This window comes from Mercenaria mercenaria, chromosome 14, assembly GCF_021730395.1.
Source record: "Mercenaria mercenaria strain notata chromosome 14, MADL_Memer_1, whole genome shotgun sequence".
Taxonomy (NCBI): domain Eukaryota; kingdom Metazoa; phylum Mollusca; class Bivalvia; order Venerida; family Veneridae; genus Mercenaria; species Mercenaria mercenaria.
The window spans coordinates 57,079,147-57,102,544 of NC_069374.1; the positions used below are offsets into that span (position 1 = coordinate 57,079,147).

Here is a 23,398-nt window from a genome sequence, read left to right on the forward strand (position 1 = left end):
ACTTAACTAAATAACTATTTTTTTCAAGAAATTGGGGGTCTGATGCTTCTTATAAAGTTGATGAAACGGAAGAGAGAAGTCGTTGACAAAGGTTTATTTTTATTTTCAGATTTGGCGGGTCACGCGTTTAGTCAAGCAGAGCCATTTGAAAAGAAACGTGTTGGGAAAGGTTCATTTAAGGAAGTTTCTAACCAAGGTTACTACAATCGACTTCTACCATTTTAGCCAAAGTTTAGGCTATGATGTCCAAATAATGCAGTCAAGCGGAACAATTTAAACAAATTCAGTCATAGAACTTTATTCAAGTAAATTTAATTACTGCTATCAAGTGAATCAAGGGCAGAAATCATTTTCAGGACTGAAAAGAATGCGAACAACGACGAACGCCTTATGTCCCAGCTTAACTATTAGCTCACCATCAACTTGTGGCTCAGGAGAACTTACAGTAAACTAACACAAAATTAAAAACATAGCTTTATTTGAGTCTAATGCTTTTATATTAAATTATGTTTGTATCAAAACATTTACATGGCAGTACATATTTCAATAACTCAAATTTTAAGATTTCCACATTAAATATGAAAATACAAGCGAGATTATTCAAACTTCTTAAAAGTTCTGTCTTTCCTTATTATCATAATATATGTCTGTTTGTTTTTGTTCATGCCTCAGTCAAAAGTTTTCATCCGAAAAAGGAATATTGCAACCTAGAGACATTTAAAAATCCATCTTTTGCATTCCCTTGACTAACTCCGTATTATCTCCCTTTATACATACTTTATTCACTCTCCGACTTGGAGACACTGGGAGATTTAGTCGCTCTTTTGTATTTGTAGGGAACATCCGGGTGTTTGCGCATGTGCCAATTCATGGCACTACGCTGGCGACATCTGTAGTCACAATGGTCGCACTTCATTGGTTTCTCATCACGGTGAATCAAAAGATGGATTTTTAAATGTCTCTGGGCTGCAAACTCCTTCAGGCACCCTGGCCACGGACATTGGAACGCCTTAATATTGTAATGCTTGACCCTAATATGCTCTTGAAGGTGAAAGTTTTTCAGAAATTTCTTGGTACATCCTTCATATACACAATGAAAATATTCCTTCTTTTCTGGATGTTTAGAGTCAAAGTGAAGTTCCATTTCCTTTCTGCTGCGGAATTTCATGTCGCATGCTTTGTCTAAACATGGTACTTTGCGTTCTCTATGGGTCCGCCGATGAAACTGTAGTGCATGATAGTACTGATACACTTTTCCACAAAAATCGCATTCAAAACCCCCCTGAGCAGTTTGGTCATTCTTATGGCCAGTTTTATGCTCATAAAATTCCGGTAACGACTTGAATGTTTCAGGACATTCGTCACATGCAATAGTTGTGTCGTTGCAATCTAAAGAGTTCTCGAGTTTAGTAAGGGTTTCATTACAATTGGGACATTTTGGAAATTCATCTACGCTCAACTGACTTTCATTATATCCTTGTCCACATTTTTGACAATGAAAGTTTTTGTTCATATGTTCCAGACTATGTGCTTCCATGTCGTCCACAGAAATAATTTTGTTACAAACTTTGCAATTAAATAGTTCTTGAAACAAATCGCTTGAGTTTGTGTCATTCCCTTCATTTGCATTAGTCGTTTGGTCATTTCCGTTGATAGCGGCGATGTCAGCGGCGTCATTGACAATTCTGCTTCCATAAAATTTGGCTTTTCTCTTTTGAGATCCTTTTAACATGTATCTTTTGACTGCTGGGTTTTCCGTTTTAACTAAAGTATCTTCGTTTGATGCATTTGTCTCTTGTTTACTATTTTTGTACGCTATTTCTTTCACCTTTTCATAGAGTTCATCTGGATCAATTTCTTGTTTGATCTGAATATTCGCAAAGTCGATGTCACACAATTCACTATTATTGTTTTCCCCAAAATGACTGCTATCATTTTGGGGACGTATCAAGTTTTTTGGATCAGAGAATTCCATTTCATCTTCAACGTACTCTTCCTTAACTCCTTTAGCAGCTAGTCTTTCTTTTTGCGCCTGTGCCTGAGCAACAAGTCGGGGTCGTATTCTGAACGATGTGCATAAGAAATTTTGATCACCAGATTTTGATTTGAGCATTTGAATTGCGGTCTGTCTGCGTCTCTTCTTCACATCGACCAATGATTTTGAGGATAGAATCATTTCTTGGTATATCGCACCAGAGCCAGTGTTTGAAATGCTCGTTGTGCTCATTGTGCTGATCGTGTTCGATCCTTCCAGCTTCATAACATGCGTGGAGGCGCCTTGGCTCATGTTGACGGTGCCCGAGGAATCGCTAACTGTACTGGAATCGGATGTCTGTGGAGTCTCTTCCGTAGCGCTTGGCGTGACGTCATTAACTGTTGCTGGCATTGATACAGGGGGCGGTACAGGAAGCGGAAGTGCGCCTGCTGGAATAAACATAGGTTGGAAAGCATACTGATAATTAACCTGAGGGACTGTATCCGTTTTGGGTGGGCTTTCTGACTGGACTTCTTTTGCATCATTTTTGGAAACATTTTGATCTTGGTCGTCTGCTGCAGGCTGTTGCTGACCTGGACCCTCTGAGGTAGCAGCTGGAACAGTCTGTAAAAGCTGACCCGGAAATGGAAGTGCCTGAGCTGGAAATTGTCCGAGAAACTGAATGGGGCCGCCTGTCAGCTGCGACAAAGGTATTTGTCCTATAAGTTGAGCTTGTGCCATATTTGGCATAACTGGTGTTGGCATCGGTTGCTCGTCTGTGCTAGGGGACGATGTTGGTGCCTGCTGGAGTGGCATACCGCCAAAAGCTGTCATAATCTGACCACCTGCGTTGTAAACGACCATTCCACCATTTGCCTGTACTTGTTGTGTGATCTGCGCTTGCATATCTTCTGACTGTTTTTCTTGTTTACTTTTCTTCCCTCCTTGTTGGTTCTGTAGTAACTTTGCTAACATAGGAAGTTTAGGAGGCCGTCCACGTTTTCTCACAGGTTTTCCATACGCAGATGTTCCACCACTTGGATATACCATCATCACAGATTCGGAACACTCGGGCGTTTTGGCGACAGGATTCTGGTCTGAGCTCGTGTTGCCTGGGGAGACCTGTGATGGATTCCAGTCTGGAATCTGACTTCCGGTTTTACCCTGCTCCAGCATGAACTGGGGTATAAGAGTATCCTCAAGTTTGACCTTGTGTTTTGGCTTTTTAGTCCTTGTTCTTCGGCTCCATGGCAATTTCATAACACTTGTATATACACCGGCCGTCGTGTTTTCAGAAATCACTTTCATTTCTGAGGATTTCTTACACTCTTTCTTGCCACCTTTGCCCGGTGGCGAGGAACCAGTTAAATGTCGAGGTTTTTGACCAGACTGGAAGTGCTGACCTTGATTTTCGGACATTCTGTAACTTATCTCGCCAGGTTCCTGTTTAATATTAGTAGGTTCTTGTTTAATATTCGTGGGCGACAATTTCGGAAGAGGTGAAGCCGGGGAGGTTTGTCTCTGTACAACTGGGGTTGTGAAATCCCTGTAACGGGTTTGTGCGCCTGCGTAGAGGTTATCAGGTATATCAGACGAACTGACAAACTGTGCCCTTGACAATGAATCTGGTGACACGAGTTTTCCGGGTAAAAGCAGTTCAGGAACAGGAGAGATATTTTGAGCTTGGCCATCAGCTTCAATGTCGTCATTTGACATCACACCCGAGGTGGGAGGATAAAGTCCAGGGTAAACGTAAACATAATTGAACTCATTGTTAACACTGGAAATATCTAACTGAGACGAGGACGGACTTTCTCGACTTAAAGAGTCTTTCGTGGTAGGTGTTTTTGTGCAAGAGAGATCTAATGGTTGTTCAAATGGCTCACTGTTCAATGATTTTGTATCAAATAACTGTGAGCTGATTTTTCGCGTTCCCACTGAAAGATCCAAGCCTTGATATTGATCATCGTCTGTATCCACGCGCGCGGTTGCCAAGGAGACGTCTTTTGCAATTGAGGTTGTGGCTGGTAAATTTTGGTTGCCGTGGATATCATTTTCAACATGTTCTTCACTTTGTCCTTGTAGGGGCTTGTCACCAACAGTTGAAATGCTGAAATAAGAAATTAAGTAAAATGTGTGTAACTGTATATCAACAATGTATATGAACAAAATACACTGACACAATTAAACATTTTTTTTCTCACATTAGTGACAGTTTGATCAGAACTTTGAATACAGTCTACATCGATGCTGGGTAACTTTAGTTGTAATTTATCACGTTTTTGCTTTGCACAGATTTTGTTATAGATAATCTTACAAAACATTGGAAACAAATTCATCTTTTGTTAAGGGGAATCCACTGCGTAGATTTTAATTTCAACAGGTTGAGAAGTTATCTCCCATGTCACACAAAAATATTGAAATCGGTAGAATATGAAGAAAAAGTTCCCTAAAAAAGCGAGAGTCTGTAAACTATGAAAAATAGCCCCCGAATGTATGGTTATCCATTTGAGTCATCGCCTCCTCTCTGATAAAGGCCATGCAAAATGCGCGACGTCGCGACAGCAGCCCGCGAGATTACGATCGCGGAGCTGAGATCACAATGATGAACGATGATGAAGTACGAGATCACTATTGGCAAACCGCGAAATTATTTCGCAGCATCATCATCGTGATCTCGTGCTAAGCCATCGTGATAACGTGCTTCGAGTTAAATTCGCGCTTTGTCATCTTTCTCGTGTGTTTAGCATGTCGCCTGTGCATGATAGCGATGTGTGAAATCAGGATTGCGAATCGCGAGATCACTTTAGTTCCACAATTTCACGCTTAACCATCATGGATCTCGCACTTTACCATCGTGATTTCGAGCTTCGCCATCGTGATCTTGGACATTGCGAATCAAGTTCTGATGATGTCGAAATGAAAAGCGCGAAATCACGATGGTGAAGCACGAGATCACGATTGTGGTGCGCAAAATTATTAAAATTTCGCCATTTCGCACTTCGCAATCATGATTTCACACTTTGTCATCGTGATTTCGCATTTCGCATTCGTGATTTTGCGCTTTACGTTTCGTCATCATCCGAGAACGATGTGCGAAGTGCGAAATCATGATGGACAAGCTCGAAAAAAACCGAAAATTTTGCTATTTCGTGCTTCACCATCATGACCTCAACCTCCGCGTATCGCTAAAGTAAGCGATGCACGAAGCGCAAAGCTCTAGATTGCGAAGCTGCAAACTAATTTTGCTCTTCACCGTTGTGATCTCGCGCTTCTTCATCGTAATTTCACACCGCCATCGTGATTTTGTCCTTTGCACACGACTACTTTATGATCCTAACGGAATACCTTACGAAGGTAATAGTCAGAAAATATGAAGAAAAGCTCCCTGTATGCAACAGTCAGTAAAATATGAATGCGATAGGCACACAATCCTAGTAAGTGAAGCCGTTGATAATAGAAGAAATCATACCTAATATCTATGCATTAAAGATCCCACTTAAACATGAGCTAATCGGTGTTCATTGGCATTCATCGTATTTCTGATCTTATCAATTTTATTGTCAATTTGAAGGTAGAAAAAAAAAGGTTAGAAATTGTCACACTTGATTCCCAGGCTGATATTTTAGCTGTATTTTGTATCAACCTCCTAAAAACTATTTTCGGAAGTTGATAAGCGCTGCATTGTTATGACGGCGCTATATAGCGCTCATATGACGTGTGCTCAAATTTAGAAATATTGTACATATATTAAAGCTTTCCTTTCAACAGGTCTGATTTGTGTTGCTAAAGTTTACATTTCTCAATAATATTCAAAATATACTAAACGCATAACTTTTGATGTTTCAGCAGGAAAAGCCATCATGTGATAAAAAGAATATTATATTTGTGACTTTTCACATTGAATTTATAAAACTCGGCAGAGCCTCGCATTTTATTATTTTATTCAACTCGTTTAATACCCGGTAAATTCAATATGAAAAGATACTTATGTAATATCCTCTATCTGGTTTTGTTACTTTAAAGAAGTGGACCCGTAAAGACAATTGGAAATTTCGGTAAGAGTATCAAATGACTGGCTGGATTCGTTTAACGACTGCAGATAACGAAGTAGAACACGGAGATTATGTTTTACCTTTGATAATCCTTGAGAAGACGTCTCATCAAGTTGGTGGCATCAAGTTTAGTCTGCAAATAAAAAAAAATGTATTAAATTTTTGCAAACACACTGTAGCAACGTATGTAAGTGTAACATATATGAGTGCTGGCTGGAGGACTAGGGAAGCTTCATGAACTGGCTTTCGCACTCTCCTCTAAAACCTGCCGGAAGGGTCGCCAATATGGGTTACAGGTAGCGGCTTTCCATAAAGTTAGACACACCTTAACATGGGAGGAGTACCGATTATCAGAAAGTTGAAAGGAAAAGTTTTAAATGAAATACTATATTATGTTATTATTGTCCGACAATCCAACATTCATCGTCGCGGGATAAACCCGTTTACTTAATCATTCCATTTCAATCTACTATTAAAAGATAATAATTGTAAATTCAAGAAAACAAAATCGATTATTAACATTTAGCCTGCTGAATTTCGGATAAGTGGACTGGTCCATCTTCCAATTTTGACAGTTACATTTATAATTTAAAGGGGTGTTTACTGAAAATTAACTGATTGAATAGCGAACAGTGCAGACCATGATCAACATGCATGGATGTGCAGGTTGATCTTGGTCTGCACTGGACGCAAAGGCAAAATTACTTGCCGCCAGCAGTCTAAAGGTTAAAAATATTATATGGGGCGAAGAAAGGTCGCCATATGCAGACCAAAGTATTAAAATACAACTAAGTTCTGATGCTACCTGCTGTTTAGAAACCCGATGACCATCACCTAAGTCAATAACGCATAAAGACTAAAACTTTGACATTGAAAGCAACTATTTAATTTGTTATAACGTTTAACAGCAATTTTTATTGACAATAATTTGTAGTTTTCGGAAGTGGAACGTTCATTAATATACAGGTCCAAATACGGCACATTTTGCTCACCTGGGATCTGATTGCCTCAAAGTCCTTGAACAGATCCGACGGCAGGACAATCTGTTGGCCGTCCTCGTCGTCCGTTTCGACAGTAACAGATGTATTTCCATGGTTACCACTATGGTCACGTGACTGTGTCGAATCGATCAAATCACTGTCCTGAAATACAAACAGATAACGGAATAATTAGAAACAACAGTAATAATTATGATAATAAGCGGAATGATATTATATAGAAACACTCATCAGATGGACTATATGATCCCTGAAAATATAACGAAAATATAACAACAGCTCCATTGCTTGTATAGCATGAAGTTAAATGACAACAGCCGAGGGTTGAAAAGGTCTGTTCACGATAGGTTAAGCGCTGCACCCAGCCCCACCCCACCCCTATCCCCACCCGACACACAACCCTATATTAGCAGTTTAAAAATCGATGGCATGTGAGTAGTTCTATTAAGACTGCACATTTAACAAAAAAAGTCGAACATTTTAACTAGTAAGTAAACACTTCTTTGTACCAAAAGCACATAGAGAGATACATTTTAGTAAGGGGCAGTAAGGCTTACCATGCCCCAAACCCCTTCTCCAAGCACCACGGAATAAATTATTTGGGAGTACCACTTGAAAATAAAATTTATGCTTCCACACAAACAAAAACAAATCTTTTAAACCAATACGATTTTCATGTTTCTGTGGAAACTGTTCATTTATCATACCTTACTCTGTTTTGGTGGTGAAAGAATATTACGGTAACGAAATGGAACTGATGTACTGGCCATTATTTTAAGTAATAAAAGTAATTTGCATACTCATGAATATTAAAGAGAATAAAAAAAACTGTTAGAAATATTATTTTCTATGTTGTAAACCAACTTCCTGGTCTCAAAGTCACCCCCTCCCCGTATTTTTTTCAAATGGTATGTTGTTATTCTGAAGGTAAAAATAATAATAGTTTACTCAAAGTAATGTTTATTTAGCTTATATACATAAAATAAACCAAAGCTACAACCAACATCTCATAAAAGAAAGTATTATCAAAATTACTTTTGAATAAAAGGATAAAATAAATTGTCAGCTATACTCAATTTTCAATACGTGTCTAAATTAATTAGTTATAAAATATGTTTTCTTAGCGTACAGTTATGGCTTAAAGGTCCATTACTAAGGGAAAGTGAGTTGGCAATTTTTTTCATAGCCAGTGCATAGACTTCTGCAAGACACTAAATAATGAAGATTGGCAGGTCAAAATTTACAGAAGGTCTTTGGAACTCAAAGAAATGTATGTGTATTATGTTGAAATTTCAATGAATCGACAGAATGACCCCCCAGGTCTTTTTAACTTTCTTCATACTTCATAGAAAAATAATTGTACATATACTGCGATTTATTTCGAATTTCTACATACCAACTTTCATTTTCCAATAAAATGAAACAGTTTCTCTGCTTTTTAAAAGAAATTAAAACGTTCACTTTCCTTAGTATTGGACCTTTAATCTAAAGATACAGGTAATTTAGCACCAGAATAATATACATTATCTGCATTGGTTTCTTTTTTTTTTCTTTGATTCAGTCAAAGTAGCATGAATATATATCATTAAGTGAATGAATCAAGTAAATGCACCTTCTCTGAAAGGGCAAAGGGACATAAATTCGTATTACAAAATATTAATAGCTATTATAGTTACCTCCCATGTTACAGACGTCCGGAAACAGGTTATTTTATGATACACTGTATAATTATTTGTATAATGTATTGTTTCTGAAGATAATATTAAGATGTGTAATCGTCCAAGTATGAACTAAGTTTCTTTGTTTAATATTGCAGCTTTCCAGTTGCTTTCAGAAGGCTCTATTTCGTTATCCTTCAAGCTGATTATTAATATAAATATAATCCTATTGAAAAAAAAAAGAAAAAAAAAGAAATACGCATATAAAATGAATCAATGATTTTCTTTGCATGTTTGCTATTTAGGCACAGACCTCCAGAATTGGATTAAAATAATATTTCTTTCAAACTGAAGTTTGGTCATATTATGAACATTAGAATAAGAGTTTTTTTTCTAAAATATTTAATAAAATTCCAAATCAAGAAAAAATATGACCGCGTCGGGAATCGAACCCCGGACCGCCATGGCGCTAGACATTTTCTCGTTCGCTATAGAATTAGTGAATTATGACATTTTTAATCGAGACAGCTACCTGGAGTAAAGCATAACAAACGATTTTCGATTTTCATTTTCATTGTAAAAAGTAGTAAAAACAGCAAATTCTCATGTGTTTCCGTAACATATAGTTTGTCGGTTATTAAATTTTAAAGCCTTCGTAAGAAATATAGCATCTATTTCCAGATATCTATATAAAATGTTAACGAAAGATCTGGAGGTCAGGCCCTTTAAAGTTTTTCGTGGTATATACCAAGAAACTTCAACCAGTGAAAATGTAAGAAAATGTTGCTTCATTGTATGACTGATAATTAAGCTACTAGTATTTCTCATTCAGATCCTTGATTTGAACGAAAATTCTCAGCATTGTTTTTTTCTTCTTCAATTTTCTGACATGTAATCATACAGAAATTAGACATTTGCTCATGATTACAGACAACGCAAAATCTGAGTTGATGTTATGATATTATTTCAAAAGAAAACGCTTTTGTTATTAGATAAAAAGGAGTGGTACGTTGTTATTCCAAGAGTAGTCATTTATGCGAATGATGCTTACGTTTCCGAAAACCGTCTAGGATATCCGGATATCACGTTTTCTGAATAATTTAAAAGGAGTAGATGTATCTTATATTGTTACTAACGATTCCCACGAAAGAGAAACTGTTGATGCTTGAGCTCCTTAGTGACGGTCGCAGTCAGTCAAAACTGGAACGATCATCCTTCAATGTTGCTCAAATTTGCGAAAATTGTATATGTCTTATACTATAACTTGCAGGTAATATGAGACACATGTCTCATAATTTGGGTAATCTGGACCATTTTCGGCACCGACACCGATTTTATCTCGGTTTGCATCATATATATAAACGACTGATTTCGTATACTGAAAATGCCATACGATGATGTGTCATGTATATGTATAAGTAATACATTTAATTTACTGAGTAGAACAGCTACTCACTTCTTACCTTTCTGAAACTTGTATTTTTATGAGGCCAAGATATTTGGTTTTCAATGTTTAAAGGTGATGGCAGTGTTTTTTATATAGCAACAGAATAGAATTTCAGGTTAAATGTCAATGTGAAAGATTCAGACTCACACCAGTTGCTGTGGCAGTAGTAGCAATATAAAATTATATTTTTATCAAGAATATATTTCACGTTTTACTGCATATATAATCACATCACTAATCTGACAGTAACTTGAACATTACAGTAGCTGAATTAATCAATACTCATAACTTTCTTATTATATATGAAAACAGCAAAAAAAAATGTAAATTTGTTTTTAGTTTCGGACTACATAAAGAAAAACGTTACAGTCTTAGCATTCTTTTTCTAATACGCGTGAAGTTAGCACTTCTTTTTATGGTAATATAATTACATTTGTTTGGTCTGTATATGCAAAGAAAAAGTGTGCCGCTATCCCGTATTGACTAGTACCATTACTGATTTCATCATTTGATATTTCATATTTTACACCTATAATTTAGATCTATTTTTTTTTTGAGGAGTGGTGGGGAAAAGTGGGGGGGGGGGGGGGGGGTCAATTTACTGCGGAACTATACTACCTTAATGCAAGTAAGAAAATAATAATTATAAACACCATTATCTTCTTCGTAACAAATTCATTATCTTAAAGTTTCTTCAGTGTTTAAAGTAATTTCGCATCTAAAGCAACACGAAAACAAATATTAATACTTTTGCAGCCTTAAGAAATTCCGCTCGCGACGGTTTTCTATACTTCGTTACAGGTAATTCGGCCTTCTTATAAAGCTACCATTTTCTGTTTAACCTGATTTAAGCTGGAAAACACGCGCGCGCGCTGAGAAGTGCATGCAGACGAATTCTTTACTCATGAACCATTTACGTCTTGTTTTATCAAGAAAGTATACACTTTACTTAAAACCGCGTTGCTAGGCAACAGAAATAATTCCCAGATGGTTTACTTGTTTAGGCCGCTACACAGCGTCTTTATACACTAGGTCATATGTAGGGCATGCGATGTTTTTGTAGAAAACGCTTATAAGTAGCGTGATAAGTTTTTCTTTTGTTTCCACATCTTCTGATAAACACGTTTTTTTTCTTAACTGCGTTCTTTAATTATAAAGCCCAACAACATATACTAGCATCCGTACTCTGTAATGATTATTGTCGAAAATAATGTTTATAAATTATTGTAAAATATTCATCTGTATCAAAATAATTTATAATTTATAAAATGCTTCAACAAATTTAAAGCTAACTACTAAACTAAACACTACGTATATTTTCGCAAAGGTAATGATAATGATGATGATGATGATGATGACGTGATGTTTACATTCTGAAATTAAAATGTTGTTGGTATCCGGTCGGGATTTTTTTTTTCAAAATTCCAAACGATATAAATTTACGGCACTGAAATAATCAGCGTTTCATCCATAATTTTGTTCAAAATAGAGTAATAAATGTTTATGCCAATTTTATCAGTCAGACAAAATGGAAAAGAGTCTTTTATATGTTCGATTACTTTGCGGTTTCAAAATTTCAATATTTAGATTCTATAGTTAAAGTTCAACTGATCTGGAATCAAATAAACGTAATCAAATGTAACCATTAACAAGTGAGCAAGCATAATCCTTACTTGCTCACCCGAGTACCAATGCTCTTTGTGACAAGATGAAGGCCTTCTTCTTAAAATTAAACTTAGCGCAGCATGCTAAAAATAACATAGTCAAAAAGAGTGACTGTATCAAAAGTCATCCATTGTAACTTTTTTTCCTAACAAAGTCTGTTTTTCATATATCAAAACTGAATAGAATTATTCCAGACTAGCAGACGACTCAGCTCTGAGCAATTTTAATGTATATAAGATATATGGTACACAGGCAAACATTTTGACAAACGTTCAGGTAGATTTGGTAAAACATGTTACCTCTTGTGTAATGTAACGCTAGGTTCTGTATTTTAATTTGGATATTTCTTTCAGAGATTTAAGATTTTAAAAATCATACAAAACTTTACATTTCATGAATTATAAAAGTCAGACAATATTGTCAAATCTTCAGTAGCTTACGGGCACGAACACGTACACATAAGTGAATTCTTTTCTACATATCCTTATTAGAGGACAGAAAGTTAGATAATGTGTCTGCTGTGTTTTCCCGTATTGTCCAATATAAACTCAAATGTATACTGTGATCAGGAGAGCAGCCCATGTGACGGGCTAGGGAACAGCCCATGTGACGGGCTAGGGACTTGGTCCAGCTCCCAGGAACTGTAACTCAATTAGCATTGTTAAAAGCTAGGCTGAAGTACATTTATGATTAAGAAATTGTGTTTACAGAGTTGTAAACAGAACTGTTTTAAAAGGCTAGCTGAACATTGCTTAAATTATATCTTTGAAATTCCACTGAACATTTGTAAGAAACTGTGCATTTCTCCTCGTAGAAAATAAAAATGTTAGAACTGTCAAAATGGTGTTAGTTTAAACATATTTTATTGCAAACGAATCAATACATGTTTATAACACAATTAAACACATGCGTTATTTTATCATAAATTAATGAGAATTAGAAAAGCATGTTAAGTAAGTTATAGATACATTAAAATCACAAGCAAAAGGGTCTGACCGCAAATTTTCATAACATTAGCGACGACCCTTCCCCACAAAATGGTGTTGTGTTTTAAGAAAGCTTCAGTTGCAGGCCACTATACTACGTTACACTTGAGTGTTGACAAGGTTTTTCTATTATTTGACCTAGTGACCTAGTTTCTTTTTTTATTTCAGACGTCGGGCATTTCCGAGAAAAACATCAAACATCAGATAAAAATGACAGATATTTCGTATCTTCGGCAACATTCAACCAAATGGTAGATTCCATTTTTTTTTAATAAACTTTACTTTATTATTTTCAACCAGAACGAAAGAAATTATCATGGTTTTAATCTAAAACTCAAAAATCTATAGTGATTTATCTTATACAAATTAGACCGTGTGTTTATAATTAATTAAATTGACCGCCTGTCTTAAATATGACCTATTTTCTAATAAACTGTCACACTGCCTTATCATCTACAATATGAGATGACGAAAACTTTCGTTTAAAACGAGTTTTATTTTCTCTGAACAGAAAAAAAAGAAACATAAATATATAAACATTGTTTGATTTTTAGTTTTAGTAACAATTCACAGGCAAACTTGCTCGACTTACTCGCCCATTCTAGGGCGAAACTCTACCAATGTGGGCTTCGAGTTATTTGATTGGTTAACAAACTCACGCAACTTGTTATAATTATGTTTATTTTCCGTTTAAATTGTTCCACGATTTTATACGTAGTACAGAAATTGCTGACCCATATTTGCAATAAAATTTAAACAAAGACAATAGGAAACGTTTCGATCAAAATAAAATAATGAATATTCATGTTGTTAAGTAATAAAACAATCTATAATCATTTTATGTTGAAATGACCTTGGGTGCTGTCGTATTGGCTATCCTCGGCCAAGTCACAAGACGCGTATGAACTCACTAGACCTGAGTGAGGGTCAATAAGCCAATAACAATGACAGTACGGAAACAAGAGCCAAATGGATCAGAGTGCAGTATAACAAGTCTTTTTAGACTCCTCAGTCCATTAAAAATACCATATGACAACATGTACCTAGCCTGGCTCCCTGGCTGCATGGTTATTTTTTTATATAAATACTGCAAGCAAAATAAGAAAATCTTTAGCCTCTAAAATAGCACATTTAATCTGATGGCTGAACCTATGTTCGGAGCCAGGGGCAATAAAAAAAGTCAATGTAGAAACAACCTCGTGGAGTTACTTCCCTCTTAATGAATAAACATATATATGTAGAACAAACATAGGGACGGGAGCCAGTCTAACATGTACCCAGTATTTGTCCTGGGTTAAAAAAAACAAGACTATTATATAAACATAATCTGAAATATACTTTATTATCTAAAAGAATTCTAGACCTTGTCTTTATCAAGTTTTTAAAATACAAACATGTGTTCACGGTGTAAAAGAAAACAAGAGCCAGTCTATATCAAGTTTTTGAAACATCAGCAAATAATATTTTCAGGCGCTACAATAATTCTAGAGCCAGTCTATATCAAGTTTTTGAAACTCAGGAAATACTTTTTTCAGGCGCTACAAAATTCTAGTGCCAGTCTATATCAAGTTTTTGAAACATCAACAACAATAATATTTTCAGGCGCTACAAAAAATTCTAGTGCCAGTCTATATCAAGTTTTTGAAACATCAGGAATAATATTTCAGGCGCTACAAAAATTCTAGTGCCAGTCTATATCAAGTTTTTGAAACATCAGGAAATACTTTTTTCAGGCGCTACAAGAATTCTAGAGCCAGTCTATATCAAGTTTTTGAAACATCAGCAAATAATATTTTCAGGCGCTACAAAAATTCTAGTGCCAGTCTATATCAAGTTTTTGAAACATCAACAAATAATATTTTCAGGCGCTACAAAAATTCTAGAGCCAGTCTATATCAAGTTTTTGAAACATCAGCAAATAATATTTTCAGGCGCTACAAAAATTCTAGAGCCAGTCTATATCAAGTTTTTGAAACATCAACAAATAATAATATTTTCAGGCGCTACAACAATTCTAGTGCCAGTCTATATCAAGTTTTGAAACATCAGAAATAATTTTTCAGGCGTACAATAATTCAGAGCCAGTCTATATCAAGTTTTTGAAACATCAGCAAATAATATTTTCAGGCGCTACAAAAATTCTAGTGCCAGTCTATATCAAGTTTTTGAAACATCAACAAATAATAATATTTTCAGGCGCTACAAAAATTCTAGAGCCAGTCTATATCAAGTTTTTGAAACATCAACAAATAATATTTTCAGGCGCTACAAAAATTCTAGTGCCAGTCTATATCAAGTTTTTGAAACATCAACAAATAATATTTTCAGGCGCTACAAAAATTCTAGTGCCAGTCTATATCAAGTTTTTGAAACATCAGCAAATAATATTTTCAGGCGCTACAAAAATTCTAGTGCCAGTCTATATCAAGTTTTTGAAACATCAGCAAATAATATTTTCAGGCGCTACAATAATTCTAGAGCCAGTCTATATCAAGTTTTTGAAACATCAACAAATAATATTTTCAGGCGCTACAAAAATTCTAGAGCCAGTCTATATCAAGTTTTTGAAACATCAACAAATAATATTTTCAGGCGCTACAATAATTCTAGAGCCAGTCTATATCAAGTTTTTGAAACATCAACAAATAATATTTTCAGGCGCTACAATAATTCTAGAGCCAGTCTATATCAAGTTTTTGAAACATCAGCAAATAATATTTTCAGGCGCTACAAGAATTCTAGAGCCAGTCTATATCAAGTTTTTGAAACATCAGCAAATAATATTTTCAGGCGCTACAAGAATTCTAGTGCCAGTCTATATCAAGTTTTTGAAACATCAGCAAATAATATTTTCAGGCGCTACAAGAATTCTAGAGCCAGTCTATATCAAGTTTTTGAAACATCAGCAAATAATATTTTCAGGCGCTACAAAAATTCTAGGCCAGTCTATATCAAGTTTTTGAAACATCACAAATAATATTTTCAGGCGCTACAAGAATTCTAGTGCCAGTCTATATCAAGTTTTTGAAACATCAACAATAATATTTTCAGGCGCTACAAAAATTCTAGTGCCAGTCTATATCAAGTTTTTGAAACATCAACAAATATATTTTCAGGCGCTACAAGAATTCTAGAGCCAGTCTATATCAAGTTTTTGAAACATCAACAAATAATATTTTCAGGCGCTACAAGAATTCTAGAGCCAGTCTATATCAAGTTTTTGAAACATCAGCAAATAATATTTTCAGGCGCTACAAGAATTCTAGTGCCAGTCTATATCAAGTTTTAGAAACATCAGGAAATAATTTTTTCAGGCGCTACAATAATTCTAGAGCCAGTCTATATCAAGTTTTTGAAACATCAGGAAATACTTTTTTCAGGCGCTACAAGAATTCTAGTGCCAGTCTATATCAAGTTTTTGAAACATCAGCAAATAATATTTTCAGGCGCTACAAGAATTCTAGAGCCAGTCTATATCAAGTTTTTGAAACATCAGCAAATAATATTTTCAGGCGCTACAAGAATTCTAGTGCCAGTCTATATCAAGTTTTAGAAACATCAGAAATAATTTTTCAGGCGCTACAAAATTCTAGATGCCAGTCTATATCAAGTTTTTGAAACATCAGAAATACTTTTTCAGGCGCTACAAGAATTCTAGTGCCAGTCTATATCAAGTTTTTGAAACATCAGCAAATAATATTTTCAGGCGCTACAAGAATTCTAGAGCCAGTCTATATCAAGTTTTTGAAACATCAACAAATAATATTTTCAGGCGCTACAAGAATTCTAGAGCCAGTCTATATCAAGTTTTTGAAACATCAGCAAATAATATTTTCAGGCGCTACAAGAATTCTAGAGCCAGTCTATATCAAGTTTTTGAAACATCACAAATAATATTTTCAGGCGCTACAAAAATTCTAGAGCCAGTCTATATCAAGTTTTAGAAACATAGGAAATAATTTTTTCAGGCGCTACAAAATTCTAGAGCCAGTCTATATCAAGTTTTGAAACATCAACAAATATATTTTCAGGCGCTACAAAATTCTAGAGCCAGTCTATATCAAGTTTTTGAAACATCAGCAAATAATATTTCAGGCGCTACAAAATTCTAGTGCCAGTCTATATCAAGTTTTTGAAACATCACAAATAATATTTTCAGGCGCTACAAAAATTCTAGTGCCAGTCTATATCAAGTTTTTGAAACATCAGGAAATAACTTTTTTCAGGCGCTACAAAAATTCTAGTGCCAGTCTATATCAAGTTTTTGAAACATCAGCAAATAATATTTTCACGCGCTACAAGAATTCTAGTGCCAGTCTATATCAAGTTTTTGAAACATCAACAAATAATATTTTCAGGCGCTACAAAATTCTAGTGCCAGTCTATATCAAGTTTTTGAAACATCAACAAATAATATTTTCACGCGCTACAAGAATTCTATGACCAGTCTATATCAAGTTTTTGAAACATCAACAAATAATATTTTCAGGCGCTACAAAATTCTAGAGCCAGTCTATATCAAGTTTTTGAAACATCACAAATAATATTTTCACGCGCTACAAAATTCTAGTGCCAGTCTATATCAAGTTTTTGAAACATCAAAATAATTTTTTCAGGCGCTACAAAAATTCTAGAGCCAGTCTATATCAAGTTTTTGAAACATCAACAAATAATATTTTCAGGCGCTACAAAAATTCTAGTGCCAGTCTATATCAAGTTTTTGAAACATCAACAAATAATTTTTTCAGGCGCTACAAGAATTCTAGTGCCAGTCTATATCAAGTTTTTGAAACATCAGCAAATAATATTTTCAGGCGCTACAAAAATTCTAGTGCCAGTCTATATCAAGTTTTTGAAACATCAACAAATAATATTTTCAGGCGCTACAAAAATTCTAGAGCCAGTCTATATCAAGTTTTTGAAACATCAGCAAATAATATTTTCAGGCGCTACAATAATTCTAGAGCCAGTCTATATCAAGTTTTTGAAACATCAGGAAATACTTTTTTCAGGCGCTACAAGAATTCTAGTGCCAGTCTATATCAAGTTTTTGAAACATCAACAAATAATATTTTCAGGCGCTACAACAATTCTAGAGCCAGTCTATATCAAGTTTTTGAAACATCAACAATATAATATTTTCAGGCGCTACAAAAATTCTAGAGCCAGTCTATATCAAGTTTTTGAAACATCAGCAAATAATATTTTCAGGCGCTACAAAAATTCTAGAGCCAGTCTATATCAAGTTTTTGAAACATCAGCAAATAATATTTTCAGGCGCTACAAAAATTCTAGTGCCAGTCTATATCAAGTTTTTGAAACATCAACAAATAATATTTTCAGGCGCTACAAAAATTCTAGAGCCAGTCTATATCAAGTTTTTGAAACATCAACAAATATATTTTTCAGGCGCTACAAAAATTCTAGTGCCAGTCTATATCAAGTTTTTGAAACATCAACAAATAATATTTTCAGGCGCTACAAGAATTCTAGAGCCAGTCTATATCAAGTTTTTGAAACATCAACAAATAATATTTTCAGGCGCTACAAAAATTCTAGTGCCAGTCTATATCAAGTTTTTGAAACATCAACAAATAATATTTTCAGGCGCTACAAAAATTCTAGAGCCAGTCTATATCAAGTTTTTGAAACATCAGACAATAATTTTTCAGGCGCTACAAAATTCTAGTGCCAGTCTATATCAAGTTTTTGAAACATCAGGAAATAATATTTTCAGGCGCTACAAAAATTCTAGAGCCAGTCTATATCAAGTTTTTGAAACATCAACAAATAATATTTTCAGGCGCTACAAAAATTCTAGAGCCAGTCTATATCAAGTTTTTGAAACATCAGCAAATAATATTTTCAGGCGCTACAATAATTCTAGAGCCAGTCTATATCAAGTTTTTGAAACATCAGCAAATAATATTTTCAGGCGCTACAAAATTCTAGGCCAGTCTATATCAAGTTTTTGAAACATCACAAATAATATTTTCAGGCGCTACAAAATTCTAGAGCCAGTCTATATCAAGTTTTTGAAACATCAACAAATAATATTTTCAGGCGCTACAAAAATTCTAGAGCCAGTCTATATCAAGTTTTTGAAACATCAACAAATAATATTTTCAGGCGCTACAAGAATTCTAGAGCCAGTCTATATCAAGTTTTTGAAACATCAACAAATAATATTTTCAGGCGCTACAAGAATTCTAGAGCCAGTCTATATCAAGTTTTTGAAACATCAACAAATAATATTTTCAGGCGCTACAAGAATTCTAGGACCAGTCTATATCAAGTTTTTGAAACATCAGAAAATTTTTTCAGGCGCTACAAAATTCTAGAGCCAGTCTATATCAAGTTTTTGAAACATCAGCAAATAATATTTTCAGGCGCTACAAAAATTCTAGTGCCAGTCTATATCAAGTTTTTGAAACATCAACAAATAATATTTTCAGGCGCTACAAAAATTCTAGAGCCAGTCTATATCAAGTTTTTGAAACATCAGCAAATAATATTTTCAGGCGCTACAAAATTCTAGTGCCAGTCTATATCAAGTTTTTGAAACATCAGAAATACATTATTTTCAGGCGCTACAAGAATTCTAGAGCCAGTCTATATCAAGTTTTTGAAACATCAGCAAATAATATTTTCAGGCGCTACAAGAATTCTAGTGCCAGTCTATATCAAGTTTTGAAACATCAAAAAATTTTTTCAGGCGCTACAAAATTCTAGAGCCAGTCTATATCAAGTTTTTGAAACATCAGCAAATAATATTTTCAGGCGCTACAAAATTCTAGTGCCAGTCTATATCAAGTTTTTGAAACATCAAGCAAATAATATTTTCAGGCGCTACACAAATTCTAGAGCCAGTCTATATCAAGTTTTTGAAACATCAACAAATAATATTTTCAGGCGCTACAAGAAATTCTAGTGCCAGTCTATATCAAGTTTTGAAACATCAGAAATATATTTTCAGGCGCTACAAAATTCTAGTGCCAGTCTATATCAAGTTTTTGAAACATCAGCAAATATATTTTTCAGGCGCTACAAAAATTCTAGGCCAGTCTATATCAAGTTTTTGAAACATCAGCAAATAATATTTTCAGGCGCTACAAAAATTCTAGAGCCAGTCTATATCAAGTTTTTGAAACATCAGCAAATAATATTTTCAGGCGCTACAAGAATTCTAGTGCCAGTCTATATCAAGTTTTTGAAACATCACGAAATATTTTTCAGCGCTACAAGAATTCTAGTGCCAGTCTATATCAAGTTTTTGAAACATCAGCAAATAATATTTTCAGGCGCTACAAAATTCTAGAGCCAGTCTATATCAAGTTTTAGAAACATCAACAAATAATATTTTCAGGCGCTACAAAATTCTAGAGCCAGTCTATATCAAGTTTTGAAACATCACAAATAATATTTTCAGGCGCTACAAAAATTCTAGTGCCAGTCTATATCAAGTTTTGAAACATCAGCAAATAATATTTTCAGGCGCTACAAAAATTCTAGAGCCAGTCTATATCAAGTTTTTGAAACATCAACAAATAATATTTTCAGGCGCTACAAAAATTCTAGAGCCAGTCTATATCAAGTTTTTGAAACATCAACAAATAATATTTTCAGGCGCTACAAAAAATTCTAGTAGCAGTCTATATCAAGTTTTTGAAACATCACAAATAATATTTTCAGCGCGCTACAAAAATTCTAGAGCCAGTCTATATCAAGTTTTTGAAACATCAACAAATAATATTTTCAGGCGCTACAAAAATTCTAGAGCCAGTCTATATCAAGTTTTTGAAACATCACAAATAATATTTTCAGGCGCTACAAAAATTCTAGTGCCAGTCTATATCAAGTTTTTGAAACATCAACAAATAATTTTTCAGGCGCTACAAAAATTCTAGTGCCAGTCTATATCAAGTTTTTGAAACATCAGCAAATAATATTTTCAGGCGCTACAAAATTCTAGTGCCAGTCTATATCAAGTTTTTGAAACATCAACAAATAATATTTTCAGGCGCTACAAAAATTCTAGTGCCAGTCTATATCAAGTTTTTGAAACATCAGCAAAAATATTTTCAGCGCTACAAAAATTCTAGAGCCAGTCTATATCAAGTTTTTGAAACATCAGCAAATAATATTTTCAGGCGCTACAAGAATTCTAGAGCCAGTCTATATCAAGTTTTTGAAACATACAAATAATATTTTCAGGCGCTACAAAATTCTAGAGCCAGTCTATATCAAGTTTTTGAAACATCACAAATAATATTTTCAGGCGCTACAAAAATTCTAGAGCCAGTCTATATCAAGTTTTTGAAACATCAGCAAATAATATTTTCAGCGCTACAAAAATTCTAGAGCCAGTCTATATCAAGTTTTTGAAACATCAACAAATAATATTTTCAGGCGCTACAAAAATTCTAGTGCCAGTCTATATCAAGTTTTTGAAACATCAGCAAATAATATTTTCACGCGCTACAAAAATTCTAGAGCCAGTCTATATCAAGTTTTTGAAACATCAGCAAATAATATTTTCAGGCGCTACAAAAATTCTAGTGCCAGTCTATATCAAGTTTTAGAAACATCAGGAAATAATAATATTTTCAGGCGCTACAAAAATTCTAGAGCCAGTCTATATCAAGTTTTTGAAACATCAACAAATAATATTTTCAGGCGCTACAAAAATTCTAGTGCCAGTCTATATCAAGTTTTTGAAACATCAGCAAATAATATTTTCACGCGCTACAAAAATTCTAGAGCCAGTCTATATCAAGTTTTTGAAACATCAGCAAATAATATTTTCACGCGCTACAAGAATTCTAGTGCCAGTCTATATCAAGTTTTTGAGAACATCAGGCAAATATTTTTCAGGCGCTACAATATTCTAGAGCCAGTCTATATCAAGTTTTTGAAACATCAGCAAATAATATTTTCAGGCGCTACAATAATTCTAGAGCCAGTCTATACAAGTTTTGAAACATCAACAAATAATTTTTTCAGGCGCTACAATAATTCTAGAGCCAGTCTATATCAAGTTTTGAAACATCAACAAATAATATTTTCAGGCGCTACAAAAATTCTAGGCCAGTCTATATCAAGTTTTTGAAACATCAGCAAATAATATTTTCAGCGCTACAAAATTCTAGAGCCAGTCTATATCAAGTTTTTGAAACATCAGCAAATAATATTTTCAGCGCTACAAGAATTCTAGTGCCAGTCATATCAAGTTTTAGAAACATCAGGAAATAATTTTTTCAGGCGCTACAATAATTCTAGAGCCAGTCTATATCAAGTTTTTGAAACATCAGCAAATAATATTTTCAGGCGCTACAAAAATTCTAGTGCCAGTCTATATCAAGTTTTTGAAACATCAGCAAATAATATTTTCAGGCGCTACAATAATTCTAGAGCCAGTCTATATCAAGTTTTTGAAACATCAGCAAATAATAATATTTTCACGCTCTACAAGAATTCTAGAGCCAGTCTATAATCAAGATGTCTTCTTTGATTAGCAGCACATGTGCCGCACATGTGTTTATCATGCGTTATCTATGGGTCAGCGCAGCTTCAACACTTTGTTTGGAAACAGTAGCAAATTGCATAACATCATCCTTTTGTGCCCTACAGACATAGTACTGACATCTTGGACAAAGCAAGAAAAATGTAACAAAACGAAAACAACAACAACAACAAGCACTAATAACCTCATATTTAGCGGCTGAATATAAGTATTTTGTTAATGCCTGTGAATTATGAATACATGTATTATATTGCCATGTAGATGCGATATGAAAGTTTGCGCGTATATTCTTACAGTAAACGGTGTGAATGAGAGAAGAACAGATAAATGACAGAATGAAGTACGGACGATTAAGACAGAAAGAAAAACATAAGTCGAAATAATTCATTAAGCTGATAAATAGATAAGATATAACACAAATAAATAAATAAAATAAATAAATATATACTATATAGTGATTTGATAAAAAAGAAATTCTTACATCATCATCGTCGTTCACATCTTGTATGGTTAATTCCAAATTCCTGCGAGTTTTACACACAGGGTGAGAACTTTTCCGCCTATGCGCCATTGTTCAAAAGTTAAAAAATTAACAATCACATTACTTTTTTATGTTTTTGTTTTCTCAGGTTTAACTCAAGGTACCATTATCATTTGATATTTTCAGAAACATTTTCTTTGTAAACTATACACTCGATTAAAAAAAAATTGTAAACTATTTTAGCTTTGTCCATCCGTTCATTTAAATCATTAAAGACACAATTGTTCTAAACTGCTTCTAGTCATAAGCAAACATTGGCATAAAAGTAACAAAAGAAAATCACGAGTTCCTAAAACTCTTTTCATTTTGGTATGTGAACCCCACATCTGGTGAATTTTGCCAAAAACCAGCCTGTGAGTGGCTTATAATGCGCACATGCCATATAGGGAAGGCCTTAATATTTCGGAGGATATCAACTTTCGCGCAGTAGGATACCTCTGCAAGCTTGATTCGCTGCGAGTATTTTACCTCAAAGACGTACAGTACTTTAATGCAGCTTGTGCTGATAAGCCCGCTAGGCTTTTCAATAATTCTCTCATTACCATGTTAC

General features: G+C 34.5%; 1 protein-coding gene across 1 annotated transcript; it reads right to left on the minus strand.

Annotated features, from left to right (window-relative positions):
• Positions 1 to 461: 461 nt before the first annotated feature.
• On the minus strand, positions 462 to 23,331 carry LOC123527887 (uncharacterized). Its single transcript, XM_045307604.2, has 4 exons — positions 22,789 to 23,331; positions 7,023 to 7,172; positions 6,111 to 6,163; positions 462 to 4,085 (listed from the first exon to the last, which is right to left on the minus strand). The coding sequence occupies exons 1-4, from the start codon at positions 22,876 to 22,878 to the stop codon at positions 779 to 781; spliced, it is 3,600 nt and encodes a 1,199-aa protein (XP_045163539.2). The 5' UTR covers positions 22,879 to 23,331; the 3' UTR covers positions 462 to 778.
• Positions 23,332 to 23,398: the final 67 nt, after the last annotated feature.